Source organism: Coregonus lavaretus, assembly GCF_964263955.1.
Source record: "Coregonus lavaretus genome assembly, contig: HAP1_SCAFFOLD_934, whole genome shotgun sequence".
Classification (NCBI taxonomy): Eukaryota; Metazoa; Chordata; class Actinopteri; order Salmoniformes; family Salmonidae; genus Coregonus; species Coregonus lavaretus.
In genome coordinates, this window is record NW_028166773.1 from 12,387 (window position 1) to 39,053 (window position 26,667).

The window sequence follows — 26,667 nt, forward strand, 5'->3', positions numbered from 1 at the left end:
AAGACACTGCGGTTGGAACCCAAAATATCAAATTTGGACTCATCAGACCAAAGGACAGATTTCCACCGGTTTAATGTCCATTGCTTGTGTTTCTTGGCCCAAGCAAGTCTCTTCTTCTTATTGGTGTCCTTTAGTAGTGGTTTCTTTGCAGCAATTTGACCATGAAGGCCTGATTCTCCTCTGAACAGTTGATGTTGGGATGTGTCTGTTACTTGAACTCTGTAAAGCATTTATTTGGGCTGCAATCTGAGGTGCAGTTAACTCTAATGAACTTATCCTCTGCAGCAGAGGTAACTCTGGGTCTTCCTTTCCTATGGCGGTCCTCATGAGAGCCAGTTTCATCATAGCGCTTGATGGTTTTTGCGACTGCACTTGAAGAAACTTTCAAAGTTCTTGAAATGTTCCGTATTGACTGACCATGTCTTAAAGTAATGATGGACTGTCATTGCTCTTTGCTTATTTGAGCTCTTCTTGCCATAATATGGACTTGGTCTTTTACCAAATAGGGCTATCTTCTGTATACCACCCCTCCCTTGTCACAACACAACTGATTGGCTCAAATGCATTAAGAAGGAAAGAAATTCCACAAATTAACTTTTAAGAAGGAACACCAGTTATTTGAAATGCATTCCAGGTGACTACATCATGAAGCTGGTTGAGAGAATGCCAAGAGTGTGCAAATCTATCATCAAGGCAAAGGGTGGCTATTTGAAGAATCTCAAATATAAAGTATATTTTGATTTGTTTAACACTTATTTGGTTACTACATGATTCCATATGTGTTATTTCATAGTTTTGATGTCTTCACTGTTATTCTACAATGTAGAAAATAGTCCAAATAAAGAAAAACCCTTGAATGAGTAGGTGTTCTAAAACTGCCTTATTGCTATTAACGTACCAACGTAATTAGAGCAGTAAAATAAATGTTTTGTATATGGTCTGATATACCACGGCTGTCGGCCAATCAGCATTCAGGGCTTGAACTACCCAGTTTATAAATATATTTACACTCCAGACTCCTACATTGCTCGTCCTAATATTTATATATTTCTTAATTCCATTCCTTTACTTTTTAGATGTGTGTATTGTTAGTTATTACTGCACTGTTGGAGCCAGGAACACAAGCATTTCGCTACACCTGCAATAACATCTGCTAAATATGTGTATGCGACCAATAATTTGATTTGATTTTTGAAAGTGTTACATCATTCTCAATCCACGTTGCGTTGTGCCTAAGAACAGCCCTTAGCTGTGGTATTGTATATTGGCCATATACCACACCTCCTCAGGCCTTATTGCTTAAGTAGAACACATAAGTGTATTATAAGGCATTATAAAGGTCATTAAAATAATTATACATATGTTCTTCATAGAAACTGTTATCCTTTATATATTCTAACAACTCACATTTTAAGATTCATTATTTCATTTGTTCCATGTTAAGGACTGTAACCTAGGAACAAAACTATTTGTCTCCCTCTTCCTGTTGCATGCAGTTCCTCTCTCTCTTCCTCCATTCCTCTAACCCCTCCCTCCCTCCTTTTAACCCCACCCCTCTGGCAGAACCAGGAAGTCCCTCCCCTCCACAAACTCTCTTCTGAGGAAACGAAACTGATCTGAGTCTCTGTGTCGTCTGTCTGTGTGAGAGTGAACAACCGTCCAAATGGCTCAGCAAGGAGTTCTGCTCGACCAGGACCGGTTCTGTTGTTCTGTCTGTCTGGATCTACTGAAGGAGCCGGTCACCATCCCCTGTGGACACAGTTACTGTAGAAGCTGTATTGAGGGCTGCTGGGATCAGGATGTTCTGAAAGGGGTCTATAGCTGTCCTCAGTGCAGAGAGACCTTCACTCCAAGGCCTAATCTGAGGAAAAATAACATATTGGCTGAGTTGGTGGAGAAACTGAAGAAGACAGGACTCCAGGCTGCTCCCCCTCCTGCTCTGTGCTATGCTGGACCTGGAGATGTGGCGTGTGATTTCTGCACTGGGACCAGAAAGCAGAAAGCCCTCATGTCCTGTCTGGTGTGTCTGGCCTCTTACTGTGAGACTCACCTCCAACCTCACTATGAATCTCCTGCTTTCAAGAAGCACAAGCTGGTCAAAGCCACTGCACAACTACAGGAGAAGATCTGCTCTCATCATGACAAACTGCTGGAGGTTTTCTGTCGTACCGATCAACAGTGTATCTGTTATCAGTGTACAATGGATGAACATAAAGGCCATGATACAGTGTCAGCTGCAGCAGAGAGGACTGAGAAACAGGTAAGACCAGAACTACTTGTTGGTGACTGTCTGATAAACAAAGAATTAAAGATACAGTAGGAACTAAGGCTGTTTGAATATGAGATCATTCAAATGATATCGATCCACGGCAGAACAAATATGAACACAAACCTTGATTATATAGATATGCTAACCCAGATTCTCCAAATGTATCACCATTTTCTAAAGTCAAACACCATTATCATTCATTATCAAACACCCAATCAGCTCCCCTGTTTTGTGCACTGTTAAAACTATAATCATTCACATAACAACGTAATAATATCATTTCACACAGACACTTCCTCAACATATTAATCCCTATCTTCAATGTGCCCTATGTCCCATTACTATACTATTGATCTACTGGACAAATAAAGCTTGATAGCTCATTGAAGAGTGATTCTCCACAGAGGCAGCTGGGGATGAGTCAGCAGAAGGTCCAGCAGAGATTCCAGGAGAGAGAGAAGGAGCTGAAGGAGCTCCAACAGGCTGTGGAGTCTCTCAAGGTGAGTATTGTTGACCAGAGGAGACACACCATTTCACTTCTCTCCTCCAGTCAGAGAGAGAGAGAGAGGGAGAGAGGCCCCTATCCAATCCCACTGGCTCCACTGTTGGGAACAGGCTGTCTGGACCCCTTTCAGAGAATAGACTGCTTAATGTAACCGGTGGGATATGAACCCGGGTCTACTGAGGAGAGAAACCAACATCTTGACCGTTTCACCAAGAGGACATTCCCTATTGGGCCGAGGGCCGACACTGATTTTGAAGTCGAAGGCGGGGCTACCTCATCACATAACCACGAGTAACCATGACCGACTCATGTCCCCTATACATTAACATGGAGCTCTCTCTCTCTCTCTCTCTCTCTCTCTCTCTCTCTCTCTCTCTCTCTCTCTCTCTCTCTCTCTCTCTCTCTCTCTCTCTCTCTCTCTCTCTCTCTCTCTCTCTCTCTCTCAATTCAATTGAATTCAAAGGGCTTTATTGGCATGGGAAACATGTTTACATTGCCACAGCAAGTGAAATAGATACTAAACAAAAATGAAATAAACCAAAAAATAGATATTGTGGTGGCAGCTGCAGAGAAGTATTTGGGCATACAAGATTAGACTTCAGAAGAGTTACAGGGTGTGTTGAGTGGTGGTGTCCCGTCCTCCCAGGCCGTTGGCATGGTGCAGGAGCAGATAGGGTCAAAGTAGTGGAATGGGGTAGTGGGTATTTAATGAGTGTAGGGTTAGTTGGAAGGTTTTTAATTAAATGTTCCTTTCCCCTTTTTCCATTTTGTATCACAAAGTAAAATAGAGTTATATTATAGTCCAGTTGGGGGCGGTAATGCAACATATTGGATGCCAACCGCCGTTAAACTCCAAAGAAGAAGAAACCTTATATTATGGCAATGTACAGTGTCTCTGCCTCTCTCATTCCATCACTTTTGCAGTAGTTGGTTGTGTGGGTCTCTGTCAGCACCCCATTCATAACCAATCGTTGATGGATATTTATAGAGCTCTGATCAGGACGACAATTGATTACGGGTGTATAGTTTATCGAACAAGGCAAAACTTGGCTTCAGAAGCTGGACAGAATCAGGTATATAGCTTTAAGGATATGTATTGGTGCATTTAAATCAACATCTGTATGTGCCTTACTGGTGGAGGCAGGAGAGATGCCTTTGGATATACAGCGTAAAAATTGTCATTATCTTATTGGGTTGAAAGGCTGTGAGGTTGAGCATCCCACTGCTACTGTTCTAGATGACTGTTGGGAATATACTAGTAGACAAGGCAGTGGTTTTGGTTGGACAGTTGGAAAGCTTGCTGATGAGAGTGGTTTGAGGGAGTTGGAGGTTGGCCCTTCTGTGGTGATAGGGGATGTTCCTCCATGGTTACTCCCAGACCCTGTTGTTGATCTAACCTTGGTAGAGAAAAGGAAAGATTGGTCAGAAGTCAGTGATATAGAGAAACTGGTTGACAATTACATTGGTAGAGGTTTTTATGCTTTTTTAATGCTTTTCACAGACGGATCCAAGGACCCAGATAGTGGGCTCACAGGAGCAGGCGTTTACGTTCCTGAATTTGATGTGCAGATATGTAGAAGACTAACAGATGAACTGTCAGTATACTCAGTTGAACTGAAGGTATTAATGTTATTATGGAGAATTGAGAGAATGGGTGTAGTAGTGAGATTCTGCTGGGTCCCAGCACATTTGGGTGTGGAAGGGAATGAAATTGTAGACCAGTTAGCTAAAAGAGCTTTGAAACAAGATATAATTGATATTAATGTTCTACTGGGTAGAGGTGAGGCCAAATGTAAGATCAGAGACATTTTGATAGATGTGTGGCAGAAGAGATGGTACTCTGAGCACAAGGGCCGGCATTTATATGAATAGTTTACAGTTTTACAGAAAGGTCGATGGACCAAGATTCAAAAGTCAGATTAGGAAGGAAGATGTGGTGTTTACTAGATTGCGCTTAGGACATTGTACATTGAACTCGTCATTACATCTGGTTGGCAAGCATGGGAATGGTTTGTGTCTGGAGGGTACGTCGATGAAACGGTGGAGCATGTGTTGTTATATTGTTGTAAGTATGTTGAAGAGAGGGAAAGATGTGTAGGGTCATTGAGGTTGGACGGGGTTGGGGGGGTTTGGAAGGGATTTGGGGGATGGGGGAGGGTCTATTAGAAGTTAGTAGGGCTCTTCTTTATTTTCTCAGAAGTACTGAGTTAGGTAGGAGGATTTAGAAATGTTGGAAACCGTGATTGACCACACACTCCAGCACAGTAGGTGGCGGCATGCACCTTTAACGTTGGTTTGTGGACCGACATTATATCATAGAAGAAGAAGTTGGTTGTGTGAGAGACTTTGTGGTTCGTGAGGAGGGCTACTATTCTTTTTTCTTTTGGTTCTTGCGTATTTTCTGAATGTATTTTCTCATGGTTTGAGGGTTTGTTTATTGGTTTCCACTGTTTATCGTTTAGAGTTGAGGGGGGAGTAGGGGTAGTTTGTTAGGGCGGCGTGATGGCCTCAACCGAGTGGAGAAGAAACGCTGTCGCTTCGGGTCCGTTCCGGAGAAAGGTGTGGAGGAAGTTTTGCTCATGGTCGGCGAACAGGTTGGAGCGGAACATCTGGACTCTGCATCCAGAATGAACAAGGCGGTGGTTGGGTTAATGAAAAAGGTTTGTCTTGTTGTGAGGGGTGTGTTGGTGCAGATGTCGCCTCTTTCGATAAGAGTTGTGGTGGCTAATCTGCCTCCGTTTATTGCTTCCGAACAGACCCCAAGTAGTTGGTTAGTTTTGGTAAATTTGCAAGTGGTTTCCGTGTGCTCTCGGCTGGGTGCCAAGCGGAATCCGTTAAACATGTTGTCTCTTTTCGTAGACAAGTGTTTGTTTCTTACCAAACCTCAAGGTTACACAGGGGAGGGGTGGAACACAGGGTTTGGTAGCACAGATAGTTTTGGGTGTTTCTAGTGTGGGGATCATCAGTTATAGGCTACAAGCAGCAATATGATTGATAGGTAGGACAGGTATTGAACCCAAATCATCCCTACTCAGATGCGCTAACCTCAACCCTAGTAAACATGCATTATAAAAACCTTCTATAGAAAATGATCTCATATTGGGAGTAAATAGCCTCTGAATAGAAAAGAAAAAACACTGCATCTTCCAGCCCACCAATAAATGACATAATGCAACCTTGGCGGTCAGCATATTTACCTCAACATGCCCCTCGCTTGCCTGAGAAGGCAGAGTGCTCGATGCTGGTTGATGAATTTGACAATTAATGTACTAGGAAAATACGTTTTTGTCGACCAGAGGTGACTGAATTAATGTTCAGGCTTATTGATAATCATTATAGTAATGAAGTATAATTTCAAAACATGAAAGTTGTCAAGTGGTGGTGGTACCAGGAAGGAGGAGAGTAGAGCAGGGTCAAGTGGTGGTGGTACCAGGAAGGAGGAGAGCAGGGTCAAGTGGTGGTGGTACCAGGAAGGAGGAGAGTAGAGCAGGGTCAAGTGGTGGTGGTACCAGGAGGGAGGAGAGTAGAGCAGGGTCAAGTGGTGGTGGTACCAGGAAGGAGGAGAGTAGAGCAGGGCCAAGTGGTGGTGTTACCAGGAAGGAGGAGAGTAGAGCAGGGTCAAGTGGTGGTGGTACCAGGAAGGAGGAGAGTAGAGCAGGGTCAAGTGGTGGTGGTACCAGGAAGGAGGAGAGTAGAGCAGGGTCAAGTGGTGGTGGTACCAGGAGGGAGGAGAGTAGAGCAGGGTCAAGTGGTGGTGGTACCAGGAAGGAGGAGAGTAGAGCAGGGCCAAGTGGTGGTGTTACCAGGAAGGAGGAGAGTAGAGCAGGGTCAAGTGGTGGTGGTACCAGGAAGGAGGAGAGTAGAGCAGGGTCAAGTGGTGGTGGTACCAGGAAGGAGGAGAGTAGAGCAGGGTCAAGTGGTGGTGGTACCAGGAAGGAGGAGAGTAGAGCAGGGTCAAGTGGTGGTGGTACCAGGAAGGAGGAGAGTAGAGCAGGGTCAAGTGGTGGTGGTACCAGGAGGGAGGAGAGTAGAGCAGGGTCAAGTGGTGGTGGTGGTACCAGGAAGGAGGAGAGTAGAGCAGGATCAAGTGGTGGTGGTACCAGGAAGGAGGAGAGTAGAGCAGGGTCAAGTGGTGGTGGTACCAGGAGGGAGGAGAGTAGAGCAGGGTCAAGTGGTGGTGGTACCAGGAAGGAGGAGATTAGAGCAGGGTCAAGTGGTGGTGGTACCAGGAAGGAGGAGAGTAGAGCAGGGTCAAGTGGTGGTGGTACCAGGAAGGAGGAGAGTAGAGCAGGGTCAAGTGGTGGTGGTACCAGGAAGGAGGAGAGTAGAGCAGGGTCAAGTGGTGGTGGTACCAGGAAGGAGGAGAGTAGAGCAGGGTCAAGTGGTGGTGGTACCAGGAAGGAGGAGAGTAGAGCAGGGTCAAGTGGTGGTGGTACCAGGAAGGAGGAGAGTAGAGCAGGGTCAAGTGGTGGTGGTACCAGGAAGGAGGAGAGTAGAGCAGGGTCAAGTGGTGGTGGTACCAGGAAGGAGGAGAGTAGAGCAGGGTCAAGTGGTGGTGGTACCAGGAAGGAGGAGAGTAGAGCAGGGTCAAGTGGTGGTGGTACCAGGAAGGAGGAGAGTAGAGCAGGGTCAAGTGGTGGTGGTACCAGGAAGGAGGAGAGTAGAGCAGGGTCAAGTGGTGGTGGTACCAGGAAGGAGGAGAGTAGAGCAGGGTCAAGTGGTGGTGGTACCAGGAAGGAGGAGAGTAGAGCAGGGCCAAGTGGTGGTGCGCAGGCTGTGGAGAAAGCGGTGGTGGGGAGGGTTGCAGCTGGGCTACATGAGCTGAGGCAGGTTTCTGTAGTAACAGAGACTCCGGTGGGCGAAGGCTTGGTGGGCTCATCCCAGGAAATATTGCCTGTCATTGGGGAAGAGGCTCTGATCAGGGGGGAAGTGCAGGGGGGCAGAGACTGGGGAGGAGGAGGACGGTACCGTGCCAATGGAGGAGGAGGAAGAGGAAGAGGGGGGAGGTGAGTCTGCGGGAGCGGAGGACAAGGCGTCTCGTTTTCAGACGGCTCATTGGATCCAGAGCTGACAGCCAGTCAGGCTGAGGGCCCAGTATATACGCTGAGAGAACTTTCTAGGTTCCTGATGGAGACTAAAGGGGAAAAATAAGGTTCTGCTGGAGTCTTATTTGATTGATCCTGGAAGGTTTGTAAGGTCAGTACAACACGTGATGAAGAATGAGGGGTTTAGTGTCCTCTCACCCAGGAAGCGGTATAGGCTGAGAAAATGGGTCATGGGTTCTTAAGGGCATGTCTTCAGAATCTGCTTAAATTGATGTTTTTCTCTGGCATGGCGGCTTTATGGGCTTCTCTACTGGTTTCTGATTGTGGTGATTTCCCTCCCACCTCTTATGGAGATTTCACGGTTAGACTTCCTTAACATGAACGCCGGCAAAGACTGGGGGAATATGTCAAACAAAAACATTTAAATGCCATGGCAGAAATCTTAGTGCAGGGGTAGCAAAAGAGGTGTGTAAGGGTAGGTTGTTAGTGTTTAGAGCCCAAATAATGACCTTGTCTTTGCTTTCATAAATGTGTCTGCACCTGGTCCTCTGTAGCTCAGCTGGTAGAGCACGGCGCTTGTAACGCCAGGGTAGTGGGTTCGATCCCCGGGACCACCCATACACAAAAAAAAAAAATATATATATATATATATGCACGCATGACTGTAAGTCGCTTTGGATAAAAGCGTCTGCAAAATGGCACATTATATTATATTATAGTACAGGGCTCAGTTCTCTGTTTCACCAGAGGGGTTGGAAAAACAGAGTGGGGAAACCAAGAAAATCCCTTGTTTTACATTTGTCTGATGGGCGGGTAACTTCTGTTGTGGGGAGATGAGGGAGCCTGATGGGTGGGTAACTTCTGTTGTGGGGAGATGAGGGAGCCTGATGGGTGGGTAACTTCTGTTGTGGGGAGATGAGGGAGCCTGATGGGTGGGTAACTTCTGTTGTGGGGAGATGAGGGAGCCTGATGGGTGGGTAACTTCTGTTGTGGGGGAGATGAGGGAACCTGATGGGTGGGTAACTTCTGTTGTGGGGAGATGAGGGAGCCTGATGGGTGGGTAACTTCTGTTGTGGGGAGATGAGGGAGCCTGATGGGTGGGTAACTTCTGTTGTGGGGAGATGAGGGAGCCTGATGGGTGGGTAACTTCTGTTGTGGGGAGATGAGGGATCTTGATGGGTGGGTAACTTCTGTTGTGGGGAGATGAGGGAGCCTGATGGGTGGGTAACTTCTGTTGTGGGGAGATGAGGGAGCCTGATGGGTGGGTAACTTCTGTTGTGGGGAGATGAGGGAGCCTGATGGGCGGGTAACTTCTGTTAAGGGGGAGATGAGGGAGCCTGATGGGTGGGTAACTTCTGTTGTGGGGGAGATGAGGGAGCCTGATGGGTGGGTAACTTCTGTTGTGGGGGAGATGAGGGAGCCTGATGGGTGGGTAACTTCTGTTGTGGGGAGATTAGGGAGCCTGATGGGTGGGTAACTTCTGTTGTGGGGAGATGAGGGAGCCTGATGGGTGGGTAACTTCTGTTGTGGGGAGATGAGGAGCCTGATGGGCGGGTAACTTCTGTTAAGGGGGAGATGAGGGAGCCTGATGGGTGGGTAACTTCTGTTGTGGGGGAGATGAGGGAGCCTGATGGGTGGGTAACTTCTGTTGTGGGGGAGATGAGGGAGCCTGATGGGTGGGTAACTTCTGTTGTGGGGGAGATGAGGGAGCCTGATGGGTGGGTAACTTCTGTTGTGGGGGAGATGAGGGAGCCTGATGGGTGGGTAACTTCTGTTAAGGGGGAGATGAGGGATCCTGATGTGTGGGTAACTTCTGTAGTGGGGAGATGAGGGAGCCTGATGGGTGGGTAACTTCTGTTGTGGGGAGATGAGGGAGCCTGATGGGTGGGTAACTTCTGTTGTGGGGAGATGAGGGATCTTGATGGGTGGGTAACTTCTGTTGTGGGGAGATGAGGGAGCCTGATGGGTGGGTAACTTCTGTTGTGGGGGAGATGAGGGAGCCTGATGGGTGGGTAACTTCTGTTGTGGGGAGATGAGGGATCTTGATGGGTGGGTAACTTCTGTTGTGGGGAGATGAGGCTGTGGTCCTATGTAGAGCATGGCCCTTGTAATGCCAGGGTAGTGGGTTCGATCCCCGGGACCACCCAAATGTAAAAATGTATGCACATGACTGTAAGTCGCTTTGGATAAAAGCGTCTGCTAAATGGCATATTATTATTATTATTATTATTATGATCCTGGGTTTTCTCAGGTTCTGCTCACAGACCATTCCAAACTCTCTCTGTCACAGATAAATCAAATAGACATTTCCCTGGCCTTTCACAAACTCTCAGCTGCTGTCTCTCAGACGGTCTGCCTGTGGATTTTTATAAAAAGTTCTGGGGAATTATTTTACAGGACGTGTGTTGTGTGAGTGCGTCGGGGTGGGGGAGCTGTCGCTAAGCTGTAGACGGGAGGCTTTGACTCTCCTGCCCAAAAAAGGGGATTTGAGCAACTTAAAGTACTGGAGGCCTGTGGCATTGCTCTGTTTGGACTATAAGGTCTTTACCAAGGTCCTCGTTAACAGACTGAAGTCCCACCTGGACTCTATTGTACACAAGGACCAAACGTACTGTGTACCAGGACGCTCAATCACAGACAATCTGTTCATAATCAGGAGAAAGCCTTTGATAGGGTGGACCATGAATATCTGTTCAATGTGTTGTTTTGGTTGTGGGGAGAATTTTGTGGCCTGTGTTCAAATGTTGTATGCTGGGGCTTCATGTATGGTCAAGGTGTGGGGAGGGCTCAGTAGGCCAGTCTGGGTAGGGAGGGGCATTCACCAGGGATGCCCTCTGTCAGGGCAGCTATACACTCTTGTTATTGAGCCCTTTCTGGGCCTGCTACGCAGGAGGCTACAGGGAGTGTGGGAGCCAGGCATAGGGTTGGGGACAGGCATAGCAGTGTCAGCATACGCTGATGACGTCTGTGTTGGTTAGGGATGAGCAGAACCTACAGGCCCTGGAGAATAGTTTGAGGGTGTACGAGGGGGCGTCTTCTGCTTAGGTAAACTGGGGCAAGAGTGAGGCTCTGTTATGTGGGGCATGGAGGGACAGGGCACCTCCGCAGCTTCCAGGGGGGTTGCAGTGGGGCTGTGAGTGGCTCAAGATGCTTGGGGTGTATCTGGGCTCGGAGGGTTGGGATAGGAAGAACTGGGAAGGAGTGTCACAAGCGGTGGTGTCGAGGCTGACGAAGTGGAGGTGGCTCATCTCCCAAGTGGCATACAGAGGGATGGTGCTGATCATCAACAACTTGGTGGCATCCTCTCTATGGCTTAAATTGGCCATTCTCAACGCCCCCGGTGGTCTGCTTGTGGACCTGCAGCGCAAGTTAGTAAACATTTTCTGGTCAGGGTGGCAGCGTTCTGACTCAGCAGCACAGAGGCTACTGTACCGTACGGAGGTGGGCTGGAGGGAACCAGCATGTGCTCTGTTGAGGAGGGCTGGTGGTTTGGGGCTGGATCAGCAGCTCTTCATCATGCGGCAGGAGAGACTCAATACAGCAGGGGTCTCTGATTTCTATGCTGCAGTACTGAGGGCTGGAGCAGCCTGAGGAGGGGCCACCACCGTTTCCACCACTGCAAGTGACAGCAGAGACTGGGGACTGGCAGGAGAGTCCGGAGGACTTACTGACTTTTAACACTCTGAGCTTAGTGGGAGTGAAGGGGCATCAGTGGCAGGGGGTTGTGGGGGCTGAGAGCATGGCAGGGTATAGGTGGAGGGGCTCTATAAGCTCCCAGTGCTGGAAAGGTCAGGGGTCGTCCAGTGGAGGGTATTACATGGAGCCCTGGACACCAATAGCTGGTTGGCTCGGGTTGACCTGGGAGTTGGGGAGGGGTGTCCGTTTTCTGCAATGACAGACTGTTCATCATGTTTTTTCTGTGTTGCCAGGGTAATGCCATTACTGTTGACGCCTTAGGGTTGAGTTTGAGTTGTACAAAATGATCAACAGTGTGGAGATGTTTCAGGAGGTATGGGGGCTCAGGGGGGCTGTCTGTACGGCTGGAGAGGAGGGGTTGGATGGACGGTTGGAATGTGGTGCTGGATGGTGTATTGTACTGTGGTGTTGGGTACTGGATAATGTGATTGTGTGGAGGTTGTGGTGGCACGCAATGTGTTTTTAGGGGTGGGGGTGTTAGTGTAATGAGGATGGCTCATTAAAGTAAGACAAGTCAGTCTCTCTCTCTCTCTCTCTCTCTCTTAACAGCGCTCTGCACAGGCAGCAGTGGTGGACAGTGATAAGATCTTTACCGAGCTGATCCGCTCCATTGAGAGAAGGCACTCTGAGGTGAAGGAGCTGATCAGAGCCCAAGAGAAGGCTCAAGTGAGTCAAGCTGAAGGACTCCTGGAGCAACTGGAGCAGGAGATAGCTGAGCTGAGGAAGAGAAGCACTGAGCTGGAGCAGCTCTCACACACAGAGGATCACATCCATTTCCTCCAGGTAACTCAACTGCCTTGATACATGTGATATGAAATTAAAACTCTCAATCAATTGGTTCTGCTCCCTCTCACTCTCTCTCTCTCTCTCTCTCTCTCTCTCTCTCTCTCTCTCTCTCTCCCCCCAGAGTTATCAGTCTCTCTCCAGTACCAGTGTATCTTCAGACTTACCCAGCATCGTTGTCCGTCCTCTTCAGTACTTTGGAGATGTGAGTAAGACTGTGTCTGAACTGAGAGAGAAACTAGAAGACGTCCTTAAAGGAGAATGGACCAAGATCTCCACTACAGGTGTGTTGAAAATAATAAGAACATCAACTTTAGACCATTGAAAGTTCCCTACTAGTCATATACATGTGGAATATGGTGTGATGATAACATTCCCTCTCTCTGTGAATGTGTTTGTGTGTCTGTAGTGAATATAGTGGATGTTGTACTGCCTCCAGAGCCCAAGACCAGAGAACAGTTCTTACAATGTGAGTCTCTTTCTTCTGAAGTAACTAACAGTCTCTTTTTACTGACACTCCTAACAATCCCTCTAGAAATATATAGCAATAGTAGATCTAATCAAAGACTGGGTATCTATCTGACTCCTCATATTTCTCTGATTTGATCTCTGCTGTGCTCTAATCAAAGACAGGGTAGATACAGTATCTGACTTCACTTATTGTTCTAACTCCTCTCATTGGTCTCTGCTCTGCTCTTCTCCCAGATTCCTGTCAGCTCACACTGGACCCAAACACAGCACACAAACACCTCTCTCTGTCTGAAGGGAACAGAAAGGTGACCGATACAGACCAAGTCCAACCATATCCTGTTCATCCAGACAGATTCACATACTGGTACCAGGTTCTGTGTAGAGAGGGTCTGTCTGGACGCTGTTACTGGGAGGTGGAGTGGAGTGGGGAGGATGTTGATACAGCAGTCTCATATAAAGACATCAGCAGAACAGAGACAGATGGTGGATTTGGACTCAATGACAAGTCCTGGAGTTTAGTGTGCTCTAGAGGTGGTTATTGGTTCAGACACAATAATGTTAGGACTAAAGTATCAGGCCCTCAGTCCTCCAGAGTAGGAGTGTACCTGGATCACAAGGCAGGTACTCTGTCCTTCTACAGTGTCTCTGACACAATGACCCTCCTCCACAGAGTCCAGACCACATTCACTCAGCCCCTCTATTCTGGGTTTTGGCTCTCTGGTACTGCTGAGCTGGTTAAACTGTAGTAGGGTCCACATAGATACTAGTCATGCTGGTGTAGTCTATAGCTGAGCTGGTTAAACTGTAGTAGGGTCCACATAGATACTAGTCATGCTGGTGTAGTCTATAGCTGAGCTGGTTAAACTGTAGTAGGGTCCACATAGATACTAGTCATGCTGGTGTAGTCTATAGCTGAGCTGGTTAAACTGTAGTAGGGTCCACATAGATACTAGTCATGCTGGTGTAGTCTATAGCTGAGCTGGTTAAACTGTAGTAGGGTCCACATAGATACTAGTCATGCTGGTGTAGTCTATAGCTGAGCTGGTTAAACTGTAGTAGGGTCCACATAGATACTAGTCATGCTGGTGTAGTCTATAGCTGAGCTGGTTAAACTGTAGTAGGGTCCACATAGATACTAGTCATGCTGGTGTAGTCTATAGCTGAGCTGGTTAAACTGTAGTAGGGTCCACATAGATACTAGTCATGCTGGTGTAGTCTATAGCTGAGCTGGTTAAACTGTAGTAGGGTCCACATAGATACTAGTCATGCTGGTGTAGTCTATAGCTGAGCTGGTTAAACTGTAGTAGGGTCCACATAGATACTAGTCATGCTGGTGTAGTCTATAGCTGAGCTGGTTAAACTGTAGTAGGGTCCACATAGATACTAGTCATGCTGGTGTAGTCTATAGCTGAGCTGGTTAAACTGTAGTAGGGTCCACATAGATACTAGTCATGCTGGTGTAGTCTATAGCTGAGCTGGTTAAACTGTAGTAGGGTCCACATAGATACTAGTCATGCTGGTGTAGTCTATAGCTGAGCTGGTTAAACTGTAGTAGGGTCCACATAGATACTAGTCATGCTGGTGTAGTCTATAGCTGAGCTGGTTAAACTGTAGTAGGGTCCACATAGATACTAGTCATGCTGGTGTAGTCTATAGCTGAGCTGGTTCAACTGTAGTAGGGTCCACATAGATACTAGTTATGCTGGTGGTGATGGTCCGCAGATAAAAATGCTGAATTTTTCTGTACAATTATTTTTGTTTGACTGATTTAATCTTCAGAGTGTAATTAAAACGTAATAACGTATTTTTATCAAATGCAATGTTTTAATTGGCTACATTTACATTAATCATGATGTATGCTGTTAATGTATGTTGGTTGTCATTCAGAACCATTGAAATGTTTTCTCAATTGGTTCTCTGTCTCAATGTAATTTTCCTCAGTATCATGGAACAGGTAGTGTTACTTACTTGCTAATTGAACTATATGGGCCGGTTTCCCGGACACAGATGAAGCCTAGTCCTAGACTAAAAAGCATGTTCAATGGAGATGTCCGGGAAACCGACCCTAAGTTTGGCATCTTTTATTCTCCCGTACTGCTCAGTCAAGCAACATTAAACCTGTCCAGCAGGTGGTGCTATTAACCAAACAATAAAAACAGCAGATATCTTGACTTGCCACTCAGTATATCAGTAATGTTCAGAATTGTACTTTAATATCATTGGAGATTGATGGTCTTTTTAATCCACTACCCAGAGTCAGGAACAGATGAAGTTAGGTCTGCTACTGTTCAGTTATTAAATATGATTCATGGTGATGGGAAATAAAAAATCCATCTAGTAGTAGTTTTCCTTTGCTATTTATTCCAAGGTGTGTCTTTAACTTGTAAATGGATTGTGTTGAAGCTGGCATGTGGTGTGGATGATAGAATAGAGTGAATAGAGGAGAGAAGAGAGGAGGAGAGGAGAACATCTTATAGAAGACAGATAAGATAGAGAGACAATTCATACCCAGGGGAGTTACTGACTCTGGCCCAAATGACACCCTGTTCCCTACGTAGTGCACTAGGCTACTTCTGACCAGATCTAAAGTAGTGCACTACATAGGGAATAGGGTGGAGATTGGAGATTTGCTCACTGTCATTAGAATGAAGATTTCCATACAGGAGTTACTGTCTCTGTCCCAAATCTCTCCCTGTTCCCTACGTAGTGCACTAGGCTTCTTTTGACCTGATCTAAAGTAGTCTTCTAGATTTTACATGTTTTCTCCCTGTCGTTAGAAAATGACAATATGGTAATGACTTGAGTGGTTTCCTCCCCCTTTGTTTTTATTGGTTGTGTGTTATGTGTGTTGTTGTGTTAGGTTTTCCCCCTGTGTTCCTAATGGAAAATCCATTAACAATGAATCACAAACAAATTATGTTCCAGTTGTGTTTAGACAACTTCATGGCTGACATCCCCCAGAACTTTACCTGATGTTTTCTCTCTCTCTCAAACCATACACATTTACGGCATTTAGCAGACGCTCTTATACAGAGCAACTTACCGTTAGTGCATATATATATATATATATATATACATGACTGTAAGTCGCTTTGGAATAAAAGCGTTCGCTAAATGGCAACTTTACCTGATGTCCTCTCTCTCTCTCTCTCTCTCTCTCTCTCTCTCTCTCTCTCTCTCTCTCTCTCTCTCTCTCTCTCTCTCTGTCTCTGTCTCTGTCTCTGTCTCTGTCTCTGTCTCTGTCTCTCTCTCTCTCCCATCAAACCGTATAGAAAGCAGCCAACCTCAATATGGTTCCATTCCTGTAGTTATCAGGACACATGAGGTGTGGAACTATTATCTCCTTTCTACGTGTGAACTTGTCCACTTCCCTTCATGGATTTAAAAGGAAATGACTGGTATATGTAAACTCCCTCTACCCCATGCCAACACCAATCCAATGCTGTACAATTAATTCCATAGCTTAACAACATACATCACTCACACACACACACTCACACAGACACACCTATTCACTTGGGCCTTCTCCCTCATGCCCTGCTGACATCCATGCAGGCCCACATTGACCTTGTGACCTCTGGAGCTCCATGCATCTTGTTCTACACTCCCTGCCTAGTAAAACCCTTTCTCCCATGGGCCTGAGAGTACAGCTCATTTGAGACCATTTTGGAAAAGATTTTCTGTCATTTTTAAATGCCCATAAAAAAAATTCACATTATACTGCTGTTTTGAATGTATAGCAAAACCAGGTAGTTTTGAGGTTGAATAGCTACTTGAGTTGCTTGGTTCTACTGAAATTACCAACAGGCATTGGTCCAGGGTGATCTGGCCTATAATTTGAGACCATTTGGGTAAAGATTAGAGCTTTCTTTCCTTTTTAAATCACTCCAGGCAATATGTAATACAAATCTGATTTGGTTGCAATGCTGGGAAGAACTACACCACAGTAGATCCACGTTGCCTTTCAACTTTTTTCAAATAGGTTAAATCCTTCCAAAATGTCATATGAGGTGCAGCAGGCTAGGAGAAAGGGGGGAGAGAGTGGCCAGCCTCCACAGGGGATATAGAAATACATTGCCTGCTGCCCTAACTTCAACTTGATGCCTATGTGGGTTTATATTGCCATATCAAACTGTCTTCTTTGTCAACCCATCAGGCCACTATAAGGATTACCTGTGTTGAGTTTAAGCTTCCTGGAGCAACCGGAAGTGGGAAGATTGACCCTAAACATGGTTTAGATGTATCCACCAGCAGATAGTGAAAACGCTACATTCAACCCTCTGTAAAAAGTTTAGTTTTTCACGGATTGACCTGAAACTCAGGATTCTGTAAGAGCTTGTCCCAATGAGGATATGTGTTTAATTACAGCTTCCTGTGACAACCGGAAGTGCCTTACATTGTGGTCATAGGTGCTGTTTCGAAGGGTTTAAAAGGTCACATCCTTCCAAAATGTCACATGTGTGATTAGGCAACCCTCATGAACCCGTACATATTAGAAAACCAGGTTTTTATCCATTTGTTTTTTTATAAAGCTAGAAAAAAATATATAAAAAAAATATATATATTTGAAGAAAATATGCATCACTAACTGTAAGTCGCTCTGGATAAGAGTGTCTGCTAAATGACTACCAAAAAAATAAAAAATATTTTTTTCTCATAAATATGAAAATGAAAAAAAAGACGACTACCAGGTGAACGCATAACTTACCACGTGCCCGTAGCCAAACACGTCTTTAAATGACCAGTGGGGTCGAATCCGGGTGGCGGGGTGTGATAACTGCCTGAATGGAGGTGAAGCTTCACTTAATCTACTTTGAAGCAGAAAAAAAAATATGAAAAATAATTTTTTCAAAAATATGAAAATGAAAAAAAAGAATACATGGGGGCGTGCGGGACGCACTCGCTAAGCGGACCGGCACATTGAACGCGGGTCGGCGACTCCCCGCTTGCCAGGAGCCCTCCGAAAACGTGGACGGATCCTGCCGAGTAAGAAATGATACTCGGGAGGTGTTTACCCAGCTGCCGAGTATACCAGGTGATGTAGGACAGGTTCACTCACACACACACTCACACAGACACACCTATTCACTTGGGCCTTCTCCCTCATGCCCTGCTGACATCCATGCAGGCCCACATTGACCTTGTGACCTCTGGAGCTCCATGCATCTTGTTCTACACTCCCTGCCTAGTAAAACCCTTTCTCCCATGGGCCTGAGAGTACAGCTCATTTGAGACCATTTTGGAAAAGATTTTCTGTCATTTTTAAATGCCCACAAAAAATTTCACATTATACTGCTGTTTTGAATGTATAGCAAAACCAGGTAGTTTTGAGGTTGAATAGCTACTTGAGTTGCTTGGTTCTACTGAAATTACCAACAGGCATTGGTCCAGGGTGATCAGGCCTATAATTTGAGACCATTTGGGTAAAGATTAGAGCTTTCTTTCCTTTTTAAATCACTCCAGGCAATATGTAATACAAATCTGATTTGGTTGCAATGCTGGGAAGAACTACACCACAGTAGATCCACGTTGCCTTTCAACTTTTTTCAAATAGGTTAAATCCTTCCAAAATGTCATATGAGGTGCAGCAGGCTAGGAGAAAGGGGGGAGAGAGTGGCCAGCCTCCACAGGGGATATAGAAATACATTGCCTGCTGCCCTAACTTCAACTTGATGCCTATGTGGGTTTATATTGCCATATCAAACTGTCTTCTTTGTCAACCCATCAGGCCACTATAAGGATTACCTGTGTTGAGTTTAAGCTTCCTGGAGCAACCGGAAGTGGGAAGATTGACCCTAAACATGGTTTAGATGTATCCACCAGCAGATAGTGAAAACGCTACATTCAACCCTCTGTAAAAAGTTTAGTTTTTCACGGATTGACCTGAAACTCAGGATTCTGTAAGAGCTTGTCCCAATGAGGATATGTGTTTAATTACAGCTTCCTGTGACAACCGGAAGTTCCTTACATTGTGGTCATAGGTGCTGTTTCGAAGGGTTTAAAAGGTCACATCCTTCCAAAATGTCACATGTGTGATTAGGCAACCCTCATGAACCCGTACATATTAGAAAACCAGGTTTTTATCCGTTTGTTTTTTTATAAAGCTAGAAAAATATATATATAAAATAAATATATATATTTGAAGAAAATATGCATCACTAACTGTAAGTCGCTCTGGATAAGAGTGTCTGCTAAATGACTACCAAAAAAATAAAAAATATTTTTTTCTCATAAATATGAAAATGAAAAAAAAGACGACTACCAGGTGAACGCATAACTTACCACGTGCCCGTAGCCAAACACGTCTTTAAATGACCAGTGGGGTCGAATCCGGGTGGGGGGGGTGTGATAACTGCCTGAATGGAGGTGAAGCTTCACTTAATCTACTTTGAAGCAGAAAAAAAAATATGAAAAATTATTTTTTCAAAAATATGAAAATGAAAAAAAAGAATACATGGGGGCGTGCGGGACGCACTCGCTAAGCGGACCGGCACATTGAACGCGGGTCGGCGACTCCCCGCTTGCCAGGAGCCCTCCGAAAACGTGGACGGATCCTGCCGAGTAAGAAATGATACTCGGGAGGTGTTTACCCAGCTGCCGAGTATACCAGGTGATGTAGGACAGGTTCACTCACACACACACTCACACAGACACACCTATTCACTTGGGCCTTCTCCCTCATGCCCTGCTGACATCCATGCAGGCCCACATTGACCTTGTGACCTCTGGAGCTCCATGCATCTTGTTCTACACTCCCTGCCTAGTAAAACCCTTTCTCCCATGGGCCTGAGAGTACAGCTCATTTGAGACCATTTTGGAAAAGATTTTCTGTCATTTTTAAATGCCCACAAAAAATTTCACATTATACTGCTGTTTTGAATGTATAGCAAAACCAGGTAGTTTTGAGGTTGAATAGCTACTTGAGTTGCTTGGTTCTACTGAAATTACCAACAGGCATTGGTCCAGGGTGATCAGGCCTATAATTTGAGACCATTTGGGTAAAGATTAGAGCTTTCTTTCCTTTTTAAATCACTCCAGGCAATATGTAATACAAATCTGATTTGGTTGCAATGCTGGGAAGAACTACACCACAGTAGATCCACGTTGCCTTTCAACTTTTTTCAAATAGGTTAAATCCTTCCAAAATGTCATATGAGGTGCAGCAGGCTAGGAGAAAGGGGGGAGAGAGTGGCCAGCCTCCACAGGGGATATAGAAATACATTGCCTGCTGCCCTAACTTCAACTTGATGCCTATGTGGGTTTATATTGCCATATCAAACTGTCTTCTTTGTCAACCCATCAGGCCACTATAAGGATTAGGCGGCAGGTAGCTTAGTGGGTAAGAGCGTTGTGCCAGTAACCGAAAGGTCGCTGGTTCTAATCCCCGAGCCAACTAGGTGAAAAATCTGTCGATGTGCCCTTGAGCAAGGCACTTAACCCTAATTGCTCCTGTAAGTCGCTCTGGATAAGAGCGTCTGCTAAATAAAAAAAATAAAAATAAAAAAATTGAGTTTAAGCTTCCTGGAGCAACCGGAAGTGGGAAGATTGACCCTAAACATGGTTTAGATGTATCCACCAGCAGATAGTGAAAACGCTACATTCAACCCTCTGTAAAAAGTTTAGTTTTTCACGGATTGACCTGAAACTCAGGATTCTGTAAGAGCTTGTCCCAATGAGGATATGTGTTTAATTACAGCTTCCTGTGACAACCGGAAGTGCCTTACATTGTGGTCATAGGTGCTGTTTCGAAGGGTTTAAAAGGTCACATCCTTCCAAAATGTCACATGTGTGATTAGGCAACCCTCATGAACCCGTACATATTAGAAAACCAGGTTTTTACCCGTTTGTTTTTTTATAAAGCTAGAAAAATATATATATAAAATAAATATATATATTTGAAGAAAATATGCATCACTAACTGTAAGTCGCTCTGGATAAGAGTGTCTGCTAAATGACTACCAAAAAAATAAAAAATATTTTTTTCTCATAAATATGAAAATGAAAAAAAAGACGACTACCAGGTGAACGCATAACTTACCACGTGCCCGTAGCCAAACACGTCTTTAAATGACCAGTGGGGTCGAATCCGGGTGGGGGGGGTGTGATAACTGCCTGAATGGAGGTGAAGCTTCACTTAATCTACTTTGAAGCAGAAAAAAAAATATGAAAAATTATTTTTTCAAAAATATGAAAATGAAAAAAAAGAATACATGGGGGCGTGCGGGACGCACTCGCTAAGCGGACCGGCACATTGAACGCGGGCCGGCGACTCCCCGCTTGCCAGGAGCCCTCCGAAAACGTGGACGGATCCTGCCGAGTAAGAAATGATACTCGGGAGGTGTTTACCCAGCTGCCGAGTATACCAGGTGATGTAGGACAGGTTCACTCACACACACACTCACACAGACACACCTATTCACTTGGGCCTTCTCCCTCATGCCCTGCTGACATCCATGCAGGCCCACATTGACCTTGTGACCTCTGGAGCTCCATGCATCTTGTTCTACACTCCCTGCCTAGTAAAACCCTTTCTCCCATGGGCCTGAGAGTACAGCTCATTTGAGACCATTTTGGAAAAGATTTTCTGTCATTTTTAAATGCCCACAAAAAATTTCACATTATACTGCTGTTTTGAATGTATAGCAAAACCAGGTAGTTTTGAGGTTGAATAGCTACTTGAGTTGCTTGGTTCTACTGAAATTACCAACAGGCATTGGTCCAGGGTGATCAGGCCTATAATTTGAGACCATTTGGGTAAAGATTAGAGCTTTCTTTCCTTTTTAAATCACTCCAGGCAATATGTAATACAAATCTGATTTGGTTGCAATGCTGGGAAGAACTACACCACAGTAGATCCACGTTGCCTTTCAACTTTTTTCAAATAGGTTAAATCCTTCCAAAATGTCATATGAGGTGCAGCAGGCTAGGAGAAAGGGGGGAGAGAGTGGCCAGCCTCCACAGGGGATATAGAAATACATTGCCTGCTGCCCTAACTTCAACTTGATGCCTATGTGGGTTTATATTGCCATATCAAACTGTCTTCTTTGTCAACCCATCAGGCCACTATAAGGATTACCTGTGTTGAGTTTAAGCTTCCTGGAGCAACCGGAAGTGGGAAGATTGACCCTAAACATGGTTTAGATGTATCCACCAGCAGATAGTGAAAACGCTACATTCAACCCTCTGTAAAAAGTTTAGTTTTTCACGGATTGACCTGAAACTCAGGATTCTGTAAGAGCTTGTCCCAATGAGGATATGTGTTTAATTACAGCTTCCTGTGACAACCGGAAGTTCCTTACATTGTGGTCATAGGTGCTGTTTCGAAGGGTTTAAAAGGTCACATCCTTCCAAAATGTCACATGTGTGATTAGGCAACCCTCATGAACCCGTACATATTAGAAAACCAGGTTTTTATCCGTTTGTTTTTTTATAAAGCTAGAAAAATATATATATAAAATAAATATATATATTTGAAGAAAATATGCATCACTAACTGTAAGTCGCTCTGGATAAGAGTGTCTGCTAAATGACTACCAAAAAAATAAAAAATATTTTTTTCTCATAAATATGAAAATGAAAAAAAAGACGACTACCAGGTGAACGCATAACTTACCACGTGCCCGTAGCCAAACACGTCTTTAAATGACCAGTGGGGTCGAATCCGGGTGGGGGGGGTGTGATAACTGCCTGAATGGAGGTGAAGCTTCACTTAATCTACTTTGAAGCAGAAAAAAAAATATGAAAAATTATTTTTTCAAAAATATGAAAATGAAAAAAAAGAATACATGGGGGCGTGCGGGACGCACTCGCTAAGCGGACCGGCACATTGAACGCGGGTCGGCGACTCCCCGCTTGCCAGGAGCCCTCCGAAAACGTGGACGGATCCTGCCGAGTAAGAAATGATACTCGGGAGGTGTTTACCCAGCTGCCGAGTATACCAGGTGATGTAGGACAGGTTCACTCACACACACACTCACACAGACACACCTATTCACTTGGGCCTTCTCCCTCATGCCCTGCTGACATCCATGCAGGCCCACATTGACCTTGTGACCTCTGGAGCTCCATGCATCTTGTTCTACACTCCCTGCCTAGTAAAACCCTTTCTCCCATGGGCCTGAGAGTACAGCTCATTTGAGACCATTTTGGAAAAGATTTTCTGTCATTTTTAAATGCCCACAAAAAATTTCACATTATACTGCTGTTTTGAATGTATAGCAAAACCAGGTAGTTTTGAGGTTGAATAGCTACTTGAGTTGCTTGGTTCTACTGAAATTACCAACAGGCATTGGTCCAGGGTGATCAGGCCTATAATTTGAGACCATTTGGGTAAAGATTAGAGCTTTCTTTCCTTTTTAAATCACTCCAGGCAATATGTAATACAAATCTGATTTGGTTGCAATGCTGGGAAGAACTACACCACAGTAGATCCACGTTGCCTTTCAACTTTTTTCAAATAGGTTAAATCCTTCCAAAATGTCATATGAGGTGCAGCAGGCTAGGAGAAAGGGGGGAGAGAGTGGCCAGCCTCCACAGGGGATATAGAAATACATTGCCTGCTGCCCTAACTTCAACTTGATGCCTATGTGGGTTTATATTGCCATATCAAACTGTCTTCTTTGTCAACCCATCAGGCCACTATAAGGATTAGGCGGCAGGTAGCTTAGTGGGTAAGAGCGTTGTGCCAGTAACCGAAAGGTCGCTGGTTCTAATCCCCGAGCCAACTAGGTGAAAAATCTGTCGATGTGCCCTTGAGCAAGGCACTTAACCCTAATTGCTCCTGTAAGTCGCTCTGGATAAGAGCGTCTGCTAAATAAAAAAAATAAAAATAAAAAAATTGAGTTTAAGCTTCCTGGAGCAACCGGAAGTGGGAAGATTGACCCTAAACATGGTTTAGATGTATCCACCAGCAGATAGTGAAAACGCTACATTCAACCCTCTGTAAAAAGTTTAGTTTTTCACGGATTGACCTGAAACTCAGGATTCTGTAAGAGCTTGTCCCAATGAGGATATGTGTTTAATTACAGCTTCCTGTGACAACCGGAAGTGCCTTACATTGTGGTCATAGGTGCTGTTTCGAAGGGTTTAAAAGGTCACATCCTTCCAAAATGTCACATGTGTGATTAGGCAACCCTCATGAACCCGTACATATTAGAAAACCAGGTTTTTACCCGTTTGTTTTTTTATAAAGCTAGAAAAATATATATATAAAATAAATATATATATTTGAAGAAAATATGCATCACTAACTGTAAGTCGCTCTGGATAAGAGTGTCTGCTAAATGACTACCAAAAAAATAAAAAATATTTTTTTCTCATAAATATGAAAATGAAAAAAAAGACGACTACCAGGTGAACGCATAACTTACCACGTGCCCGTAGCCAAACACGTCTTTAAATGACCAGTGGGGTCGAATCCGGGTGGCGGGGTGTGATAACTGCCTGAATGGAGGTGAAGCTTCACTTCATCTACTTTGAAGCAGAAAAAAAAATATGAAAAATTATTTTTTCAAAAATATGAAAATGAAAAAAAAGAATACATGGGGGCGTGCGGGACGCACTCGCTAAGCGGACCGGCACATTGAACGCGGGCCGGCGACTCCCCGCTTGCCAGGAGCCCTCCGAAAACGTGGACGGATCCTGCCGAGTAAGAAATGATACTCGGGAGGTGTTTACCCAGCTGCCGAGTATACCAGGTGATGTAGGACAGGTTCACTCACACACACACTCACACAGACACACCTATTCACTTGGGCCTTCTCCCTCATGCCCTGCTGACATCCATGCAGGCCCACATTGACCTTGTGACCTCTGGAGCTCCATGCATCTTGTTCTACACTCCCTGCCTAGTAAAACCCTTTCTCCCATGGGCCTGAGAGTACAGCTCATTTGAGACCATTTTGGAAAAGATTTTCTGTCATTTTTAAATGCCCACAAAAAATTTCACATTATACTGCTGTTTTGAATGTATAGCAAAACCAGGTAGTTTTGAGGTTGAATAGCTACTTGAGTTGCTTGGTTCTACTGAAATTACCAACAGGCATTGGTCCAGGGTGATCAGGCCTATAATTTGAGACCATTTGGGTAAAGATTAGAGCTTTCTTTCCTTTTTAAATCACTCCAGGCAATATGTAATACAAATCTGATTTGGTTGCAATGCTGGGAAGAACTACACCACAGTAGATCCACGTTGCCTTTCAACTTTTTTCAAATAGGTTAAATCCTTCCAAAATGTCATATGAGGTGCAGCAGGCTAGGAGAAAGGGGGGAGAGAGTGGCCAGCCTCCACAGGGGATATAGAAATACATTGCCTGCTGCCCTAACTTCAACTTGATGCCTATGTGGGTTTATATTGCCATATCAAACTGTCTTCTTTGTCAACCCATCAGGCCACTATAAGGATTACCTGTGTTGAGTTTAAGCTTCCTGGAGCAACCGGAAGTGGGAAGATTGACCCTAAACATGGTTTAGATGTATCCACCAGCAGATAGTGAAAACGCTACATTCAACCCTCTGTAAAAAGTTTAGTTTTTCACGGATTGACCTGAAACTCAGGATTCTGTAAGAGCTTGTCCCAATGAGGATATGTGTTTAATTACAGCTTCCTGTGACAACCGGAAGTTCCTTACATTGTGGTCATAGGTGCTGTTTCGAAGGGTTTAAAAGGTCACATCCTTCCAAAATGTCACATGTGTGATTAGGCAACCCTCATGAACCCGTACATATTAGAAAACCAGGTTTTTATCCGTTTGTTTTTTTATAAAGCTAGAAAAATATATATATAAAATAAATATATATATTTGAAGAAAATATGCATCACTAACTGTAAGTCGCTCTGGATAAGAGTGTCTGCTAAATGACTACCAAAAAAATAAAAAATATTTTTTTCTCATAAATATGAAAATGAAAAAAAAGACGACTACCAGGTGAACGCATAACTTACCACGTGCCCGTAGCCAAACACGTCTTTAAATGACCAGTGGGGTCGAATCCGGGTGGGGGGGGTGTGATAACTGCCTGAATGGAGGTGAAGCTTCACTTAATCTACTTTGAAGCAGAAAAAAAAATATGAAAAATTATTTTTTCAAAAATATGAAAATGAAAAAAAAGAATACATGGGGGCGTGCGGGACGCACTCGCTAAGCGGACCGGCACATTGAACGCGGGTCGGCGACTCCCCGCTTGCCAGGAGCCCTCCGAAAACGTGGACGGATCCTGCCGAGTAAGAAATGATACTCGGGAGGTGTTTACCCAGCTGCCGAGTATACCAGGTGATGTAGGACAGGTTCACTCACACACACACTCACACAGACACACCTATTCACTTGGGCCTTCTCCCTCATGCCCTGCTGACATCCATGCAGGCCCACATTGACCTTGTGACCTCTGGAGCTCCATGCATCTTGTTCTACACTCCCTGCCTAGTAAAACCCTTTCTCCCATGGGCCTGAGAGTACAGCTCATTTGAGACCATTTTGGAAAAGATTTTCTGTCATTTTTAAATGCCCACAAAAAATTTCACATTATACTGCTGTTTTGAATGTATAGCAAAACCAGGTAGTTTTGAGGTTGAATAGCTACTTGAGTTGCTTGGTTCTACTGAAATTACCAACAGGCATTGGTCCAGGGTGATCAGGCCTATAATTTGAGACCATTTGGGTAAAGATTAGAGCTTTCTTTCCTTTTTAAATCACTCCAGGCAATATGTAATACAAATCTGATTTGGTTGCAATGCTGGGAAGAACTACACCACAGTAGATCCACGTTGCCTTTCAACTTTTTTCAAATAGGTTAAATCCTTCCAAAATGTCATATGAGGTGCAGCAGGCTAGGAGAAAGGGGGGAGAGAGTGGCCAGCCTCCACAGGGGATATAGAAATACATTGCCTGCTGCCCTAA

General features: G+C 44.8%; 1 protein-coding gene across 2 annotated transcripts; it reads left to right on the forward strand.

The window, feature by feature from the left end:
• The first annotated feature begins 1,600 nt into the window (after positions 1–1,600).
• On the forward strand, positions 1,601–14,940 carry LOC311114323 (tripartite motif-containing protein 16-like). Of its 2 annotated transcripts, XR_014611091.1 has the most exons (7): positions 1,601–2,260; positions 2,674–2,769; positions 12,065–12,298; positions 12,423–12,582; positions 12,708–12,767; positions 13,004–13,700; positions 13,826–14,940. XR_014611091.1 is itself a non-coding variant. In XM_084189586.1 (6 exons), the coding sequence occupies exons 1-6, from the start codon at positions 1,664–1,666 to the stop codon at positions 13,513–13,515; spliced, it is 1,659 nt and encodes a 552-aa protein (XP_084045712.1). In that variant the 5' UTR covers positions 1,601–1,663; the 3' UTR covers positions 13,516–14,940. The 2 variants fall into 2 exon arrangements, 1 of the variants encoding a protein (XP_084045712.1); XM_084189586.1 differs by having other exon boundaries at positions 13,004–14,940.
• The last annotated feature ends 11,727 nt before the right edge of the window (positions 14,941–26,667 follow it).